Source organism: Zonotrichia albicollis, chromosome 8 (assembly GCF_047830755.1).
Source record: "Zonotrichia albicollis isolate bZonAlb1 chromosome 8, bZonAlb1.hap1, whole genome shotgun sequence".
NCBI classification, from domain to species: domain Eukaryota; kingdom Metazoa; phylum Chordata; class Aves; order Passeriformes; family Passerellidae; genus Zonotrichia; species Zonotrichia albicollis.
In genome coordinates this window covers 15,898,759-15,919,010 of record NC_133826.1, presented here as the reverse complement: position 1 = coordinate 15,919,010, position 20,252 = coordinate 15,898,759, and the positions used below count along the sequence as shown (strand labels likewise).

Here is a 20,252-nt window from a genome sequence, read left to right as displayed (position 1 = left end):
ATTACACTCCAAAAAACTGGCAGTAGAATGGGAGCAAGAGATGACTAAAAGTAGTCTAGTACTAAAACTAGTTTCATCTGTGATGATTTGTTATTACAAATTGGAATGCAGTTTGTTAGCACACTTCTTGAACACAAAGTCATTACGGGCAGTTTACTTCATCTGCTTAACCCATAATTGAGATTAGTTTTTGAAAACTGTATTATGTTAAACTTTTAAAATGTGTTTTTGGAAAGAATGCTAACCTCTTCTTTCCCCAGGGCCATAACTTATGTTTCTGGTGAACATGATAAACATAATGTGAATTAAGACTTCAAATATAATAAAACAGCGCACAGCAGAAGAATGAAGTCAGGAAACATTTTATTTCCATCCAGTTTTGCAAGTATTAAGGATGGCATAAGAGTTTTTCCCACCACTCTGATTTATGAAATTATTACATCCCTAGAAGAGGCAAAGCTTATAATGCTTCTTGTCTTTTCCTCCCAAATGCTTGTAAGTTGTGTGATTGTTTAGTTTGTTTTATTTGTCTCTTTCTGTCCCTGTCTAATACAAACCTCAAACCTCTTTCACCCTCTCCCCAATAACTGGGTGTGGAGAAGCTGCACTGAGGCAGTTAGTAATGAGAAGTTATAAAAATATTAATCAGCAACATACACTACACTAACACCTGGGATGCTCACAACATACAGAAGACAACTTTGCAACTATTCTGTTTGCCATCATTGTTTCTGCAGATCAGTAATGTAAGATTGGTTCTCTAGGACATGCGCACAACAGTTACTTCAGATTCTTCTGATTCCTCCCAATTTCTAGGCAACATTTAATTTTGTATTTACTATTTTTAAGACAAAATGTTGAAACCAGTTCTAGGTATTTAATAGCAAGATTCAAATGGCATCTTCCACAATTATAGAATTAATGCTTAGTACTTGTCAAAAGCTTTTAAAAATTAAGTTATGTTGAAAAATTACTTTCCGTATACCCCATGCAATAAACTGCTCAAATAGTTTAAACTCTTAATTTAATACATCCTAAGTTAGAGAAGAGTTCATATTTAGAAACTAATTCAAGACAGTTCTTAGACCTCATATGGCAGGAATAAAACTATTTTAAATCATCGCTATCAACAGAAAAAATTCTTATAGGAAAAAAGTATATACACTCTCACTATAGCCAGGCAATCATCTCTTCTTTTTCAATACTACCATCAACATTTAGTTGAATTATTTCAATCAGTAGAACCTAACCAACAACTCACGTTCCAAAATTCAAACATGTTTACTTGTAAAAGGCTGCATCTTTTGTTTGAATCTGAATAAATTTTTCTTTTCCAATCAACAATACAATCAACTTAGTTCAATGCATTTAAGTTTAAGACTGATTTGTAAATTGCTCTCTCTCCTTCACTCCTCTCTAGCTGTACAGACCTTTAGAGAGATATTAAGCAAGACCTGTAGAATACAACAATGCAGAGTTTCATTTTAAACTTAGGACTTATCTGGGCATGCCTGCAAACGCTCTCTGACACGAGGTGGAAGTGTTTTTAACAACCTTTCTTCTACAATTAGATTATTTCGCTTTAAGAGCTGACATTCTTCCAGTTCAGCAGGAAGTGATTCAAGATAGTTCCCAATGAGCTCTAAGTGAACAAGATTCAGTAGCTGACCCACAAAAGGGGACAAATTCATCAGACTGTTATTTCCCAGAAGAAGAAACTGCAGCTTTTTGCACTGAAATAATCCATCAGGCAGCATTTCAATCTAGAAAAAGAAAAGAACAGAAATAAAATACATTAGAAGGTGTTAGCCTATGTGCAGCTGTGTGTTTTGACATTTCCCCTTTTTATTTTAGGGTGAAATACCCTCTTAGTTTGTGAGAGGACAAGGAAGACTGTAATTCCTCTATCATTATGTGATCAAGTGCTTGAGAGCACTACAATGGTTTTATTATCCCTGTTTTCTTACAAAGCTGCTTAGCTCCTGGCACAAGCAAGCCTGCAAGGGGGAGCACATCCCTGTATGCACACAGAACTGCACGCAGACATGTGCAGGTGGCAGGACAGAGGAAGAGCCTACTATTCCAAAGAATCACTTAATGAAGAAAAAGCACAGACTGTGAAGAGGTATTAGCAGCTCTTGTGTTGTGAAACCTGTACAAGCAGTTATCTGTGCAGTGAAGTTGTCCTGACCCACTCTACTGACACATAACAAAACCAGCTTCAGCAATGCAAACAATTACAAACCTCAGAAACATTCACAAGCCTGAGCTCCACACTAACGAGCCAGGCAGTTTAGCACTGATTGTGAGGTTACCAACCACAATTATTTCTCTCTTCCCAGTCATACACCTGAGATGCTCATCAACCAGCTGCTCATTCACTTTAGCTTTCAGCTTGATGTTTTAAGGCAAACATTAAACACTGCTCACTTCCACTAAAATACTACATAGGATTGACAACTGCAGGGCAAGGGAAGATCTGTTTCTGCAGCCATGCTAACCTATACCATCTCTGGGTCAAAGCCCTTAAGCAGCTACAAACCAGGACAGTACTTATTTAGTATTATGTGAGCTTTGCTGATACCAAAGCTTTAGTAATTAAACAAGCACCACCCCTTTTTTCTGCATTTACTTTAATCATGAACACCACAAAAGCTAGAGGTTGTTCCAGAAGAAATAGCAGCTTAAGTCTGTTTTTGTTTTTGAGTAGTAATTCAAAGTTCTACTTACATGGTTTTTTGTCAAAGCCAAGTACTGCAGGTTGGTCAGATAACCGATTTCTTCAGGGATGGAGGTTAGCTTATTATAGCTAAGATCCAAATAGTGTAACTTTCTGCAAAGAAATAGCTGCAATGGAACATTCTTAATATTATTATAATTTAGATACAGCTGTTCCAGGTTTGATAAAGCACCAATCTGCACTGGGACATACGAAATACTGTTGTGCCACAATTTTAAGCAAGAAAGATTCTTAAGATGTTGGAAACTAATTATTTCTTCCACTGTTCTGAGATTATTTTCTTTTAAGTCAATTTCATGCAAATTGTTTAGGGTAAAAATGGAATGGGGAATGCGCTCTAAATCACAGCAGATTAGTTCCAAGGTTCTCAGGTTTACCAGCTTCTTCAGGTTATTTAGCACTATCAGTTTATTTCCCTCATTGTTGATAGACAAATGTTGTAAAGAAGGCAGAAGATCTGTGATCACTTGAGGTAAACGGGAAAGGTTGTTTTTTAAGTGAATTGATCTCAGATTTTTTAGCCCCTGAAAGCCATCATTGTATATGGAGTTGTGATGATCTAGCATGAAATATCCTGTTAAACACAATTCTTGTAGGTTTTTTAGATGAAAGACCCAAAATGGAATTCTTCCCATCTCACTAGACTTCAAACGCAAGGTTTTCAGATTTTCTTCTAAGAAGTTGACTGCTGGATAATCCATTGTTAGTGATGAATGATAAACATTGAGTTCTTTGAGATTGACAAGCTGGGTCACAGCTGAAGGAAGTTTGGCTTCAGGAATAAGTTCCAGGCTTAGAACTTCTATTTCTGTCAGTTCAAAGACACTGTCTGGAAGACCATTTAACATGAAAAGGTGAAGTTCAGTCTTGTCTTGGGAGTTTCTTACTAGTTTATTTTTCAGTTTTTCCACTGACCATTCATTGTTAAGATTTATCTGTTTGAGCTCATTTTCACTCAAATCAGACAGGAATATTGAGAATCGTTGGGAATAAAGAGGATCATACTGATCTGCCAAGTGAAGAATAAATGCAAAGTCATTCTTCACATCAGGTATATCAGTGTAATTACTTTTCTCTCTCAACTTCTCAAAAGAGTATTGCTTAAGTGAACTTCTTAACATCCACCACAAACTGTAAGTACAAGTTAATCCATAGAAGATCACCAAAACAACATAAAATGAAGCCAAAACTTTAAAAATTTCTGCTAGCGAATAAACACACTGGTACCTTTTGTAGCCTGTAAAGGCTTGAACATTAACTACACAATCAATTTCAAGTGTAATAAATGATAAATAGTAGGGGACATAAGTTACTATTATGACAACTACAAAGACTTTCACTATAATCTGTTTCATATACACTGTGTATACGACATCCTTTTCTTCAGCGTGTACTCTGAATTTCTTCACTTTTTCAAATATAGCTTTAGCTTGTTCCCCTTCTTTTTTGTCAAGAACACTGGAATTTTCTCTTCCAGTTGTTTCCAAGCCATGTTGTGAATATGGCAGGGACTGTCTGCTGGCCCCTATGTCTCCTGAACACTGAGGTGATGAAATTGCTGGTTTTGATTTGGCTGTTGGCAACTTCCTGGCAGACTGCTCAGCAACTGTTTCTGAGAGGGCACGCGTTGTCCAGGGCGAGTCGAAACACTTCTGAAGAACGGCTACAAAGTGCTCAAGCCTGGAACTTGTACTGGGATAGTAAAGCCAGAAATTACTGCAAGCTGCAAAAATGAAGGTATGCAAAAGCACTAGGTATGGAAAAAATTTGGCAAACCAGTGAAGCTGTCGCTCATAACACACTGCATCGATGTAGGAATACTGCTGCCGATGGAGATAATTCTGGATTTTAAGCGGGATGATTATCGGTGCTGTCGAGCTAGCTGACATGTTAAGGTTGGCTTTAACTAAATCCCAAGGCACAGCACAATGATTGTCAAATTCTAGCTTGCAAGGAAGACAACACAATACTCTGGTTTGAGTAAGCTGGAGAGCCCCAGCAAGCACAGCAACTAGCAGCATTATCATGGTGAGGTAATACCAGAAGACATCCCACCATGGTTTTAGTATGTGGTAGGATGACTGGGCATCTGCTAAGCATTTGAGTTCTGTTAGCGTGATCATGACTTTCACCTGTGAGAGAACAGCAGCTGGTAGAAGAAAAAAGAGAAGAAAAGACATTCTTAGAGAATTGTTAAAAAAAAACCTCACCATTAAATACTTGAGATCTATTATTGTTATCGCAGTTCTAAATATGTGTAACATGTGACCTGGACTCCAGAGCATAGCAAAAAGATCCAAGAACTTCTGGGACCCGACCCCATCCATCATCTCATGGATTTATTTTAAGGAAAGGTACGTGGGAGTGCAAAAACTTAAAGAGTGAAACTAGCCTGAGAGAAGGTATATTAAAACCAAACATTTGGGTACTGCTGCAGTAGAAGCCACAAACAGGTATAAGTCAAAGAAGTGGCTGATGTACTATTAGCAGTCCTTCACTACCATTATAAACTTACATAAGTGATTTTTTATTTATGAACAATTCCAAAATCAGAGTGGTACATGAACATGATGGCTCTTGTTTTTTAGAATCTTCTACCAGATTAAATAATTCTACCCAATTAAAAAGACACAAATTCCCAAAAAGCCCTTGTGTATTACATATTCTTATACATAATTCCTCATCTTCTCCCATCAAGAGAACTAAGCGTATTGGCAGAATTAAAATTAAGGTGGCACAATGTATTATTGTTCAATATTGTTATATATATATATAAAAATGACACATTTAACTCCCAGAAGCATAGATTTGATTCATACTTACTTTACTAATTAAAGAGAATAAAAAACACAACACTGCTCAGTCAGGAGGTCTACACCTTTTAAAATTCCTTGGACATGCCATCTTTACATTTGTCTTCATTCTGGATGAAGAAAACATTGAATATACTTATTTAATGACAATGTAAATAAAGAGCAAACATTTCAGCTTTCATTACAACTGCTGCCTCATTATGCCTCCATTAAGCTCTGCATTGCTACAGCTACATGAAATGGAAAAGGATGTATATATGTGATCATGCAGCATGTAAAGTCAAAGTTTTGCAGTCACATCAACAGAAAAATCCCCAAACACCCAGGAAAACTGCCTACAGCTAAGCCCTATTTCAACAAGGAAGTTATTTTTTTTCCCCCAAATAACTATGAACCTGTTACTTGGGAAACTGACCCCCACCTGGCAACACTCTCCTTTCAGGCAGCTGTAGAGACTGATAAGTTGCCCTTAACTGATAAGTTCCTCCTTTTCTCCTGGATGAGCTCCCCCAGCTGCTCCTCACAGAACCTGTGCTCCAGACCCTTCCCCAGCTCCACTGACCTTCTCTGGGCTCACTCCAGCCCCTGAATCCCTTTCTTGTAGTCAGGGCCCCAGAACTGGACACAGCACTCGAGGCAGAACCTCCCCAGTGCTGAGCACAGGGAAGGGCCCTGGTGCCCCTGGTTGCACTGTTTTTGATACAGACCAGGATGCCATCGGCCTTCTTGGCCACCTGGGCACACATTGTCTCTTGTTTATAATATATTGGTACTGTACATTTCAATTTTAAACAGAGTTGACAAACTGTTATAAAAGTCAAACAATAGCTGAACCTGATTCTTACTCCACATTCAAGTGGAAAAAATGACCGAAAATAAATTAACCCTTCTTGCAATGACAAAGCTATCTGTAATAGAATACAAAAACTTACCAGGCCCACCCAAGGGAAAGCAGCTGAAGAAGGACTGGATGGTTACAATACACTCCTGTAAGGAAAATAAATTGTCATAAGACTGTGAAATGTTTGGACTCCAAAAACTGTGAGTATTAGAACAGCAGCTCATTACTGCTTCCACAGCAGCATTTCAAAGAGCCAACATCTATGAGTAAAAGATCTAAGGATTTACAAGATGCCACCCCCTTCAAATTATCTACGTGTTCACTACCTGAAAGTTGCTTTTCCTGAAGTAGAAATAAAGTAATGGCTTTGTCATTCTCCCCTTTCTAAGCACTAAAAGCCATTTAAGCTCAACAATTTTTACATTTACGTAAAGTTACAAGTTCTGCAGCTGAGATGCTACACAGCGGAAAAATAGCAATTTCTTTAATCACTTCAACTTCCAAAAGCACATTTCAAATGCCTTTAAAATGAGTTCTTTTGACATAATTCTTGTGGTTTGAATATAAATTTGTCAGTATAAAAGCATAAAGGGATACTAAACCCATTCAAATTAAGGCTTTCGTTCTGCAAAGAATACCTGGATCACATCTTGACTCAAGCCAATCATGCTTGATTTGAATGTAAACAGAAGAAAATCAAAAACATTTTTTCCCTTCCAGCCTAAAATTTAAACCAGTCAATTCTTCTTGCTTGAAGTTTGTTATAAAAATGTTAATAAAAATGCTATAAAAATGGAAGACTTGGGACCTCTGTTAAAGTTGTAAAGAACACACTAAGAGATTAATATATTGAATGATGCAACAAAGTAAGATCAAAAGGTAAAAATAGCAAACTTTTAAAAAAGAAAATCACTTAAAAAGTCAAAATTTTCACTAAATTGGCTGACAGTTTAACATACTGTGAAAGGTCCAATGGGCATGAGGATGGGAGCAATTCTTTTCCTAACAAACATGGAAACCTCATCAGGGACTTGGGGAGATACTAACATTTTTAGATGATTCATATAACTGAATGCTTACTGGAGTATTCTTGGGGAATAAGGCATACCTGCTCAAAACAAAGGACAAAATTCAGAGTACAATAAAACAGTTAACACTCTTTGATAAAGCATTTTCCCTAAAATTTACAAAATTGAGAACAATTCTGTGAAAATCATATTGGTATACTTAAGAGTATGCATCACTCAATACACCTTTTTCAACCAATGACATAGTGCTAAAAAATAAAAAATGCTTTGTTTTTGTACAGACTGAGAACTCAATCTGTGGCTGACCCAGGTAACTTTGTGAGGTCTGTTTCTATAAACTGCTTTGTCACCTCTCTGCCTTGCAGAGAGTATGCAGTATATACAATTGTAACATAAACACGTGAATTATTGATGATAATTTTGCTGAAGATATTTTTCTTTCAAATCCTATCTGTATGCCAAGAGTGGCTAACCAAATGGAATAATGCTGAACTGTAATGGATTTGATAAACCTCATCTCCAGCAGCTTTCAACCCATATCAAAGCCATAAAAGCTTTTCAAAGGTGGCCTAACTCAATTGGCAATCTTTCTTACAAGAAGAGAGAATGAAGCTTAGCCCCAGGCAAGATGATGACTTCAGGAGAGTTACTCCAGACCAATACAGAGACACAGGCCAGAAAAATAAAGTAATAAAGACCACTAATATTGAGGTAATTTTTAGTTCCTTCAAGACTTATTAAATCAGAACAACAGAAACATATCCAGAATATGAATAAAAGGCTCTCGTTTTGAAAAAATATTATCTGTAAGCATCAGACACCCACCACCACCCCCAGCTGCCAAAAGGTATTAGTATTGCATTGCTCTCTCATTTGGTCATTGCCCACAGAATTTTAGGCACATGTTGTCAGGGATGTCTTTGCAGCAAGGCAGTTACCTTGCCTGTCCTCCCTAAATGGTATTCAACTGGTGTTTCTGACATACTAATTTAATCAAAATAGATTTATACAACTAAAGCTTTATGCAACTACTTGACAGGTACTCCCATGGCCCCCCTGTCTTGCTTTTTTTCCCTCCCTCTCAAAGAAACACAGCCACCAAGTTTTCAGGCAGTCTCTTTAGACTCTTGCAGCTGCTTCTCAGCCTAGATAGGGAGATGCTGACATACTAAGTAATGTATCTTGTTTAATCAATTTTCTATCAAAAATCATTCCTGAACTACAGAACCAACTTAGCTTCTAGCTAGTTTAAATAGATCACTTTTTCTTCTCAAGTTTTGGATAGAAAATTAAGTTTGACAATGAACTAAAAATATCAGTTTTGCTTCATATGCAGTTTTGAGACTCCCCTATGAGATTCCCAGCACCTGTTTATGGTTTTATATGCACAGCTTGAGCCTTGCAAATAAAACCTCATGAAAATTCCCAAAAGAACAAAAATAAACAAACTTTACACATACACGCGCTCATCACCCACACCAGATCTTTCCTGGCAAAACCTTCTTTTTTTATTGGCATGCTACTGCTCCCTTTCTCAAGTATTCTGTAAACAGCAAACGGCGAGGTACTGCAGGAGTTCTGGTGCAAGTGACTCCATAAAGAATGATACTGCCATATTTACTCTTAGCAGAAGCATTTACAGGACTGCCTCTCCCCTTTTTAAGCTGTGATTCTTTCAGAATCTGTACGTTGGTCACCCTGCGCATACAGAGATTCAGTTGCAGGATCTTTTTGATAGGGATTGTGGTTTTGAATCTGTATTCCACTGAATGCTGAATAACACAAGATTAGAGAAAGCTTCTTTCCAGCTCCTTCTGAAGAAGATCACAGGTGACAATTAAATATGTGTAAGTGATTATCCTTTTGTATTTAAAACAAATCCAAAGACATTCCCACACTCTACAATAAACAGTATGTTCCTCAAGCACTGGATCTTCAGCACTACATTAACATTATTCCAAGTTTGCCATATCAACCTCTTAAATAATCAAAGATCCAAAGTCCTTCCAAATACTCAGAAATTAGGCTACAGACAATCTCAACTATGTGTACCTGGACTGGCTAGAGGCCCTTGACTTTCTTAAACACTCCTGCTCTCAAGACAGCTGAACATAAGGTGCAAAACAGTAACAGCAAAATTTTACACTGCTTAAAAATCAGTCTTTGCTCTTGGGGGAAGGCTTACATGAACCTTTATAGCCAAGTAATTTCTCGAGAAAAGAATTGTAAACATAGTTTAAAATTTAGTGAGTTAGGCTCCCCTTTACTTTACGAGATTTACCCTTCACTGCTACAGCTTCAAAGGTCATTGCACAGCCCATAAGTTGATAAAAAAATCTTAAGATCAAGTAACTACTACCTCACTATACCACTATCGTATCTTCATGAAGCTGAAAAAACCAAGAGTAGAACATGCCAAGTATATCTCAGCTTCCTGAACTACCTAAAAGCTTGAACATTCCCAGGTTCAACACAAAAGGACTTAGGTGGAAAAAAAAAAGCAACCTAAAGGCAGTTTCGCTCTTCTTTCTTTCTCTGGTACACTTAATGTAAGAAAAATACTTTGTATAGTCTAAAGTTGCAGTCTAATCTAAATTGAAAATATGCTTTACTCCAATTTGGTTAGCTTTACAAGCACAAGACTTTCCTGAAATCTGACAGTGCAGGACTAGACACATTACATTGTGCATTTCCTTCCTATGCCTGCAGCCTCCAAAAAAGACCAGTCTTCCTTGAGCCATATTAACTTCTCATTAAATATCACTGATATCCACCTATTGAGCCTTTTCTCTATTCCAGGAAGGCCAGTCAAGAGATAAACTTTGGTTGTAAAATCTGTCACTGTTCAAACACTCACTAGGGAGACGGACCCCATTCAAACATTCCAGCTGCCTAAAATGACAAACCTGTGGGCCCTCACAGATCAGGACCACATCAGTTAGCTCTGCCCAAGGGCATGAAGGTACTGGAGCTGAACTCTCACAAGATGGGAGGGTAAAAACAAGTCCACTATTTTGAAGATTAAACTCTGTAATAAAGCTGCATTATGAGTTTTGCATTTAAAAGTTGTGTTAAGTGTGCTTTTTATTTCATTCAAGTCTAGCCCATAGAGGAATTTCAAACACAAATTCACATTCAGATATAAATATTTTTACTAGTAAAAGCACTTTCTCCAGCCCTCTCCTTAAATTAAGGGTTGTGTTCTATCTGAAATAGGTCACAACCTATGCTCCTAGAAAGTGAGAAAAAGATTCAGTTTAAACCCAAGTTTAGAACCAGAGATAGGTGAGACAATCAGTTTGCAGAAAAACTCTACAAAAAAAATGTAGAAAAATTGGTATGTAGGTACAAACCTAAGATTTGGAAAAAGTATGTTACAGAGTTAGATAGATAAGACTTCTAATGGTAAAAAAATACAGTAAAATGAAAGGTGGACCAGATTTGCTTTCATGTAATTGCATCAACATTACCAATCTCTTTAAGAACAAGCTGTCTGCTTGTCCAGAGCCTGTAACTCCATTTGTAGCCATGGTGCTTTCTCAGATCCCTAATGAACCAAGCAGGATCTGGACTCAGAATCAAATCTGAGCATTTCTAGTAAGCGATGTTTTTTACAGCTTTACTGTCTCAGTACTATTTTTAAACTCAGAGATGCATTTTTAAAATATACAAATTAAGGTTATAACTTAAAACTTGAGACATATCAGCCTCTAAAATACTGACTACAAGAAATATCAATGCAAGCATCTGTTCAGAAGAGTGCATTATATTGATCATACAATAGATACTTACCTAGTTACATCCCAATATTTAATTAATAACTTATATAATTTGTGTTCATTGGAAACGCTAGCACTCTTGTTTGCTTCATTAATTTACATTTCTCCAAGCAGCTGTATATTGCACATACTCCACTTTGAAAAGGAAATTATTGGAAGAATGTGGCAGCAATGATGTAGCTCTCAGAGCAGCAAAGGCTGTCCTTCACTAATACCCAAGAAAATACTTGCAGCAACAAAGGGCACCATCCCTGTACAAACCTAATCTGGATGTCTAAAGAGCTTTATCATCTCAGAAAAAGGCAACAAAACCAGAATCAGAACAGCAAGACTAAGAATGCACAAAGGAATGGTGACTTGAGAAATCAGACTAAAGGAAGGGGCTTTCTAGCATAAGGGAAAGAAGAATGAGAATCTAGTGGGGATGGAAAGAAGGGGAGAGAATTGTATTGGAAATGTATCTGCCTTCTCAGGCCAGAAGCACATAGTCCATAAGTGCTCAGCTAATGCTAATTTAAACCACAGGAGACAGGTCTCTCCAGGCATGCCATGCTGTCAAGCATTCCAGCCCAAATGTGTCAAGGAAGATACCAGGAAATTGGCACAGATCACACTCTCAAGTGATATCTAGAAGAACAGGCCTCCTTTGTCCTTCCCCCATCTCCCAGTTAGGTTTTAAAGTCAGTAACTCAGTTGTAAAGATACTACAGTCTTTACTTCCAAGTTCCAAAGAAATCCTGGAGCAAGTTTGGAACATTAAATATTAGAAGTCTCCTTAGTGCTTCACCTGTTCTTTCCTAAACAAGCATGATGACACCAAAAGCAGCCTCATTAGTCCCAGCCTAGGTCTTTTAACTGCACCTTTGGTAGCTCTCCCAGAAACCAGCTTACACAACAGTACATCAAGTCCTTCATCCCAGTACTAACACAGCTAACACAGAATCAGACACCTTCCAACTGCATGAAATACGACTTTTCAAGCTTGCTTATTGTACCTTTTTATTCTTGTAACCATGTTTTTGGGTCTTTCTCATGCTGGGAAATATGACTACATAACCATAAGACAATGGTATCAGCAGTATCCCTCCAGCATTCTCAATGAGCATCAATGGTATCTATTTTATTTTGCATACCAAGATAAGTATTACAATAGAAAATTAATTTTTGTCCCTTCAGTTTCCGTAAGTCAGAGATACGATGTCAATTCATTTTGCTGCCATGCTCAGGACATCAGAAAGCAAAGCATAGAGAACACTAGAGAATATTCACAACTTAAATACTAGTAGCTTTTTCTACAAGCAGATTCTTTATTTATAGTATAGCTTATTATCTTCAGTCTTCAAGAGCAGTAACAGTACAAAGGACCTAGCAGCATAACACAGTTAGAATTATATAACAAGAGACCCTCTTTCCTTGGGAAAAGGCAAGGAATTGCACATACACCCTCTTTCCATTTTCAGTGTCCTCAATAAAATCATAAATGGCCAAAGACATTTGAAACAGCCAAGACAACTTCATTAGCCTTACTGGAAACCAGTCTGAAATAAGAGAATAGTCTCAGAAGGAAGAACTTAGGAATATGTCCACAAACATGAACCAACTCTGAATTAATTTCTCAAGCACCATCAAGAGTGCTGCTGTCACAGCAGAATAAAGCACACTGACTACAAATCCTGCTTAACAAGTCAGGTAAGCATTTGGGTCAATTTTGTCATCCACAAGATAACATGTTGCTATAACTAGGCTATCAACATCATTTGTTACATGGCATTGTAATATCATATGTACTCAGGTATTAACTAAAGCAGGTTCATATTCTGATTTGCTTCTTCTAAGTAAAGGAATAAGGAATTCAACCACACTGCATTTAGACAACAATGGAAGGTGCCAACATTTTTCACACCACCTCTGCAGAGAGCAGAATACTGAAATCCAGTGGTTATTGTTATTCAGAACCTCCATTCTATATGAATTTCCTAGCTCAAACATTGCTTTCCAAAACAATAACCATACCTAACCTAGTTAATAATTTACTTCTGACAGCTGAATCGTTTCATGCAAGTAATTTCATTTCTTTCCAACTCAAATGTCTCAACTGCAAAATTATGGTAACACTTCTGCTATTTTCAAAAAATTATTTAAATGAGGAATATTATACACTAATAATTTCTTACTAGCTATTTAGCTGTTTTGGATTGTGCTAAGCTTCTGTTTGGTTCTGAGAGCTGGAAATACATGCTATTCCTTTTCATAATAGTGGTCAAACAGTTATCACCTTTGTCTGATCTCAGAAATATTAATTTCTATTTGCAGTCCTCATTCTACCTAGAATAATTCTGATGTTTCTAAAATATGAACAGTTATCTAGTACAATAACTTAAAATTTGAACATCTGGATGAAAAAAGGATAACAAAGTTTTTTCAACATTTATGGACTGCAAAGACCAAGCAGCATTCTCTCAGGATAGCAGATGTGAGAATGGAAACAGCAACTGAGGTCACAAAAAACAGATACCAAACGTATTCTGTCTCTGCAAGATAATTATTACCATGTACAAATAGAGCCACAAGATTGGTCAAAAAATGGTCTTTTAGTTTTAATTTTTCCTGATGCTGCATAAGATTAATGGAGAACTTTCTAGAAGGGAATATTATTATTTCCATAGACAAGAACTTAATTGCATCTAGGAAAATATAATTATCAGGGCAGCAATACAGAAACACATTTCACTCTATTAGTTCTGACATCAGAAAGCTGATTTGGATTTTCAGTAGTGGCTCATATCTCCTTTTAGAAGCAGCAGGTTTTCATCTTGTTTAACTGGAAAGACAGTTACTCATGAATGCCAGCCTGACAAACTGAAACACTCGATTCTAGATGTTTGGTCTAAACAGCTAAAATAGAATAATGAGAACAGATAAATTTCCAATTGATATCTGATGCAAACTCACTCCTTTTGTATGCCAGCTCTCCTGAAGCCCATCTTATTATCTTTTTAAAGAATATCCCCACCCCAAAGTAAGAAAAAGAAAAACTTGGGACTAGAGTCAAATACAAGCCTGCTTGACATGGAAATTGAACAGGCTTTACCAATCCTCCAGCAGCATGCAATGTGGCTGCACAACCCCCTCAGCCTCTTAAGTATCTTCCTATTCATATTACTCTGCATTATGTATTTACTAATTGGACAAAGCAACCAGCTACATCTTCTTTTAATAAAATGAATGGACTGAAAGACAAATTTCACACTGCACACCCTGTGTGGTAGTGTCTGCACAAATAGCATGCCTAAACATAACTGTACAGTTCAGAGCTGCACATATGCACGGGATCAGGAGAGCCGAAAGTCACGCTGTACCTATCAGAAACATCTCCTAGAACAATGCTAAGTTTCAGAACCACAAACAAGTGATCAGACTTGAATTCTACAGTAAATCCACAGTAATCCTGCTTTGTTTCCTGAGAAAACACAAAGCTAGTTCAGGACCTGTGTTCGCACGTTGTACTTCCATCAAACCCAAGTGTGCTGTGCGAGTCTCCAACTGTGCAAAATTTCCTTTTTTGAGCAGGCTGTCTGAAGAGACCCAACAGCTGGTAAGGTTTTTCAGATAGCAATATTAATCAGAAGCACACTTTGGTAGGTAGCCAAGTTTAAGAACTACAAAAACAAGAGTCAAGGTTTTATCATCACCTGAATCAATTAAGAACTTTACTTTAAAGTTATAGCCCCATATTTGTATGAAATTAAATAATAATTTGAAGTAAAGCAGACACTGCTTTTAACTCCTCTTTGGTAAAACACTTGAGTATTGACATATCCCATCTCACTTCAATTAAGCAACAATTTTCCCAACTTTGTAGTCAGTGTCACTGCAAAGTTAGTATTTAAACAATGTTAATGTTTAAAAAAAAAAGTATTTACTTGGAAAAGGCACTGGAAAAGCAACAATCTGTTTCACACTTGCATTGGCATAGGTTGGAAATTAAAGTTTATCTTGTAAGTAATTTAAACACAGGCTAGAAACAAACAGGTTTTAGTTAAAAATTTTCAAATTCCCTCTCTTCTTCAAATATTTTGGGTTACATAACAAATGCACACTAAGATTTTGCTTTCATTTAGAAAGAAAAATTAGTTCAAAGGACTAATAATTCAGCATTAAAATCACAATATGCTACCATTAAATTTCTGTGCAGCAGATCCTCATATTTGGAGGCAAATGATTTTTTTAGCTACCAGAAAGTAGCTAAAGAAATATTTCACAACCTGAACTTGTCAGAATACCGGTATTTTCCGCAGAAAACCAAGGCAATAATGTCTGGGAAATACGGGGTTACATTTTCTGCAACTGAAATAAGAGCTCTAAAAATCAATGCCACTTTAATTAAGCCTGAGCAAACTACATGACCGTGGTTTTGTAGCTGTTGCGTCACAAAACTGAAACTTTGCTAACTGAAATCACAATTCAAACTACTATCTCACAAAGAAACAAAGTGTTTGTAACAATGTCTAAATTCTACTCACAATTAGTAGCAACCAGATTATGTTACTACCATAGTCTTATTGGTATCACTGAACCCCTTACCAGCATTTCAATCCTTTTAGTTTCTCAGAGTCAACTAAATTCTCAATTTCAGAATAAGAAGTTGCATTCCAGTTTACAGCATCCAAACATACGTGGAGGCTGAGCCCTCACAATGGAAATGCAGTCATATCATTTATTTCAGCATGTGCAAATATATTGTTTTGAAATGGAGCAACACCAGTGAGAATTAAATTGAAAAAGTCAATTACAAGTTCTCCACAGTTCCTTTCTGATTGTTGAAAGGCCCTAGAATCCTTGTGGGTGTACATCAGAAGAATGTGTCAGCACTGTCCCTTGAACTCTGCATTTATAACAGTTTTACTGAGAGCTGCATCATCTGCCTTCCTCCCAAAGTACTACACCACTACAAAGCACAGCCTTTTCATATGGGTAAATTTAAATCAAATAGCTGGGGAAACTATTCATAAGTATTATGACCCTTTAGTTCAACAGTGAATTACAATTTGATTTCAACAAGCTAAAAATTAAATCCAGAACTCATTTGTATCAGACTAACAACTCTTGGGGCAAATAATCCCCAAACCCAAGCAGAAGTACAATAAACTGAAGCCCACTCATCAAGTCTAGTAAAACTCTAACTGGAATTGCATAACCTATACCACTCAAACATTAATGACATCATATGTAAACTTTAGAATATTAATTCCACTTTACATTTCTCAACCTTCTACATGGCGACCCATGATATCTGAACCAAATAGCTTCATGACCACAGCACAGACTGCTAACTTATCTTTAAAAAGAATAACTGCAAAAGCAACTGGCCGAATCACACTATTTACAAGACAACAGCTGAACAGCTGTTATAAGGATGCCTAAGGATAAATACAGCCCACAGGTTAGTGCTAAGAATACAGAGAGCAGTGTGAAACACTTAGATAGGCAGCACAGAGACCCATAAAAACCACACCTTATCCCCTTAGTCACATGAAACATCCATTTCTAATCCTAGCTGAGTAAAGCTTTATGGCTTTAGCAGTAGGTATTGTTAGCTGAACTAGTGTTATCAGTGCCACAGCCTCTTTTGCTACCTGTAGCACATCAGGCAGCGCAGGCACTGCAGCAGCTAAAGACAGACAAGATTTCCCCCTCCATCCCCCTTAGAAAAATACTTCTTTGGAACATACTGCTCTACAAGGTTCATTTTGCAATGCTGGAATACAGATGGATGTTTCTTTAGCACTATTGGTCCCTTTCTAAAAATTATTCTACATTGTTTCATTAACTTCAAACAACAGCTGTATTGGTAACTTGCAATAAACAAAAGGCAATCTTCTCCCCGTAAAAACCATGTTTTCCCGAAAGAGGAAACAAATACAAGCCAGACCAGTAACTCCCTTCTCTCAAAAGTGTAAGGGAACTAGCAAGTTAATATTGCACAATTTCTAAAAGTTACATGAATCCTACTGAAGTTATAAGTCGATTGCATTGTGTGAATGCAAAAATATATATTAGTGTAAAACTCTCCAATAAACATTTGTTATCTGGCTACAACAGAATGCTTCAAACACTCAAGAAAACTCTTAAAAATCCCCCTGTATCATATATTAACTACTGGTTCTCTGCCATAATCATTCTCATTTCCACTCTCTTTTCATTTCATGCCCTTTGCACTGCTCAGGGCCACAGATATCGAAGGAAAGTTACCTCTTCTATTCCTCACGCTGTCATCTGAGCTACATGGATTCTGAAGAAAACATGTACAATACAGATGGACGATATTTAATAAATTCTACAAGTACTGTAAGATATCACTGACAACCTCATGGGCTTTCCTTCATCACTCTCTTGAAGTTAAACAAGACAGATCAGTAAGGCCTAATCTGCTGCCCTCCCTGCTATGAAAGTACTTAAGAAAAAATTCCAAGACACCTGAAATTGATGTCTTACCTTACCCTTTCAGCAAACAAAGAAAGCTGAGAGTCAGCAGAAGATACAGCATGAATACTTGAAACCATAATAAACCTAGCTGTTCAATGACTACCTCACAGGCATAGTTTTAAATGACCACACTAGGGGCCAATTCAAACACAGCTTACCTTATCAGCATAATTATTTACATACTTAATATAAAATTAAGCTTTAGAGAAGTCTGCTTTAATCACTGCTATATAACTGGTCAACTGCAGCATTCACTACGGCCAGATTCTGACCCAAAGCCAGGAAGCTGCCCCAGTTTCCCTGAGAAGACGGGCACCAAGTCAGCCTGGCGCCACTTGCACAACTCAGCCAGGGCGCAAAGCGAGGCTGCCACGCAAGGGGCTGCTGCAAGATCCCTGACTAGATGGGACGAGAAACGCATTGGCCAGGCAGGAGAAAGGAAGGCAACGACAAAAAGGACGGTTCTTGTTCGACACGCAGAACTGTCAGGCCTCAGCACTGACTTAACTCTTTTCTCGCTTGCGGGGAGGCTGGGACTTGGCTCCCGCCTGGCCCTTGCCCGAGGGCAGGTGCCGCCCGCACTCCCGGGGCCGAAGGGTGGCAGCTGCCGCCCGGCCGGGGGAGCCCGGGGCGGAGGAGAGCGGCCCCAGGCGACCTGTAGCGCCCGGGTCACTCGAGGACACGCAGATATCGGTTACGCAAACCACAGAGCGGTTTTCGCCCAGCTCCGCCCGCGGGCCCTGGGGCTGCCACAGACCCGCTCGGCGCCCCGAGCCCGGTCCCTCTCTGTCTCGGCGGGCCCGCGGGGCCACGGCAGGTGAGCGGCCCCGCTGCCGGGCGCCGCCGAGGGACGGGGCAGCCGCCGCGCAGGCTCACCGGGCCATCCGACGAGCGGCGCCGGGCACCCCGCGGGATGGCAGCGCCCTCCCGGTCAGCTGGCGGAGGGGCAACCCCAGGAAAAGCGGGGACTGCGAGAGCTGCCCTCGGAAAGCCCCGCTCCGCGCCGCTCCCCTCCTTCCGCCCGTGCCTCCCTCACAGGCCGGGCCCGCGGCGCACCTGTCAGCGGCAGCCGCCCCTCCCTTACCTGCCCCTGCCGCCCCCGGCCCGCCCGCGCAGCGGCGCTGGGTCCGCGCGCTCCGTCCGCGCGGCAGCCGGCGGCGCAGCGCGAGGCACCGGCTCCAACCGGCGCGTCTGGGGCGGGCCCCGCCGCTGTCACGTTACCGCCCGCGCAGCCAATAGGGCGCGGCCGGCGGCGCCGCTGACGGGCCGGGGCGGGGGAGCTGCGGCGGACAAAAGCACTGCGCTCGGCCCCGGCCCGGCCCCGCCGCTCACCTGCGGAGCCGCCTGACCGCCCCTGCCTGCGGAGCGAAGAGCTCCCGGCCCCCTTGGAGCCTCTCGGTGCGGCACTGCGGCCGTGCCGGCCCGCAGGCAGCAAGCCCCCCTCTGCGTGCCGGCGTTTAAATAACCCGAGCCGTTGGAAGAGGTGGAGGAAGTGAGAAAGCCGGCCGTTAGCAAATAAAAATAGACACGGTGACACTCGCGAAATGCAATTTAATCCCACCGGAGGCTTCGGCTGGGCCGGGGTGCGGATCTCGGAGCGGCCCCGGCCCCCGCTGGGGGACGGGCGGAAGGAGCGGGGCCGGGGATGCCGGGGAGCGGTACCGGTGATGCTGGGGAGCGGTGCCGCGCGGGTCCGTTCGGGATGAGCTCCCGGCCCCGCCGCTGCGAATGTCCTGCTGCACCGGGGGTCTCCTTCCGGGGCCAGGGACACCCAACGCCGGCCACCCTTTCTGACAGGAACAGTCAAAAGTCTGTGCGACTGGACTCTTTTGTGGCACTTAGTTGCACTAAAAACCTGATATCGAAATTATAAAGTTCACAAATAAACACAACGTTTTTTAAAAGTCAAAATTGATTTGACTTTCCTCTGCACCTCCTCCAGTAGGCAGTGAAGCTCCCTTCTCCAGATGTCTGAAGAGGGCAGTTCTGCTGGGCAAAGGCAGGAAAGCCTGAAGGAAAATTTTTATTCCTACCTAGGTTTCTACAAAAACTGGGACAAACGGGCTCTGTTTCCCTCCTCCTAATCGTGCAAACAGCTCACTCTATTCAAGTAATTGTCCTGACATATTTTCATTATTAGTAACACCTTTGCAAGGACCTTGTCTAAACTCTGTTTACGGTATAATCACACTCCTTACACTGGCTCTGTTATGGTAATGTTTATTCTCTGTCCAGTCATCAATTTCGTGGGTAAAGGGACTATTTTCAAAATATTGCTTTTCCTCCGTGAAACACAAAAATCCTTTTCCCTGCAGCTGTACAAAACCGCCTTCATTTTAAATAGCAAAGACACTAAATTTTACAAAAGCCAACAATTTTCAAATTGTATTCACAGTTTTCAAATATGTATTCAGTACACATTTAGCTAGTAGTGTTAGTTTCAATTTAAAAGAGACATCATGCTTTTGAGGAAGCACAAGCATTGCACTGGAGCCAAAAGTGAAACTGATTAAAACAAAAGGGAGCCTCGCTTTTTAATCCAAACTTGTAGAAATACCAGTGAAG

General features: G+C 39.8%; 1 protein-coding gene across 1 annotated transcript; it reads right to left on the bottom strand.

Annotated features, from left to right (window-relative positions):
* Positions 1-346: 346 nt before the first annotated feature.
* On the bottom strand, positions 347-18,931 carry LRRC8B (leucine rich repeat containing 8 VRAC subunit B). The gene is made up of 5 exons (XM_005482104.4): positions 18,772-18,931; positions 6,486-6,540; positions 5,564-5,663; positions 2,731-4,889; positions 347-1,763 (listed from the first exon to the last, which is right to left on the bottom strand). Exons 4-5 carry the CDS (start codon positions 4,861-4,863, stop codon positions 1,491-1,493), a joined length of 2,406 nt encoding a protein of 801 aa, XP_005482161.1. The 5' UTR covers positions 4,864-4,889; positions 5,564-5,663; positions 6,486-6,540; positions 18,772-18,931; the 3' UTR covers positions 347-1,490.
* Between the last annotated feature and the right edge of the window lie 1,321 nt (positions 18,932-20,252).

What these genes read in the sequence shown, in the direction of transcription:
- LRRC8B (XM_005482104.4), bottom strand. Translation starts at nt 4,863, where the DNA reads ATGATCACGCTAACAGAACTCAAATGCTTAGCAGATGCCCAGTCATCC. An exon ending in TGGCTTTGACAAAAAACCAT is followed by an intron (nt 1,764 to 2,730) that starts GTAAGTAGAACT and finishes TTCTTTTTCTAG; the next exon opens with ATTGAAATGCTGCCTGATGG.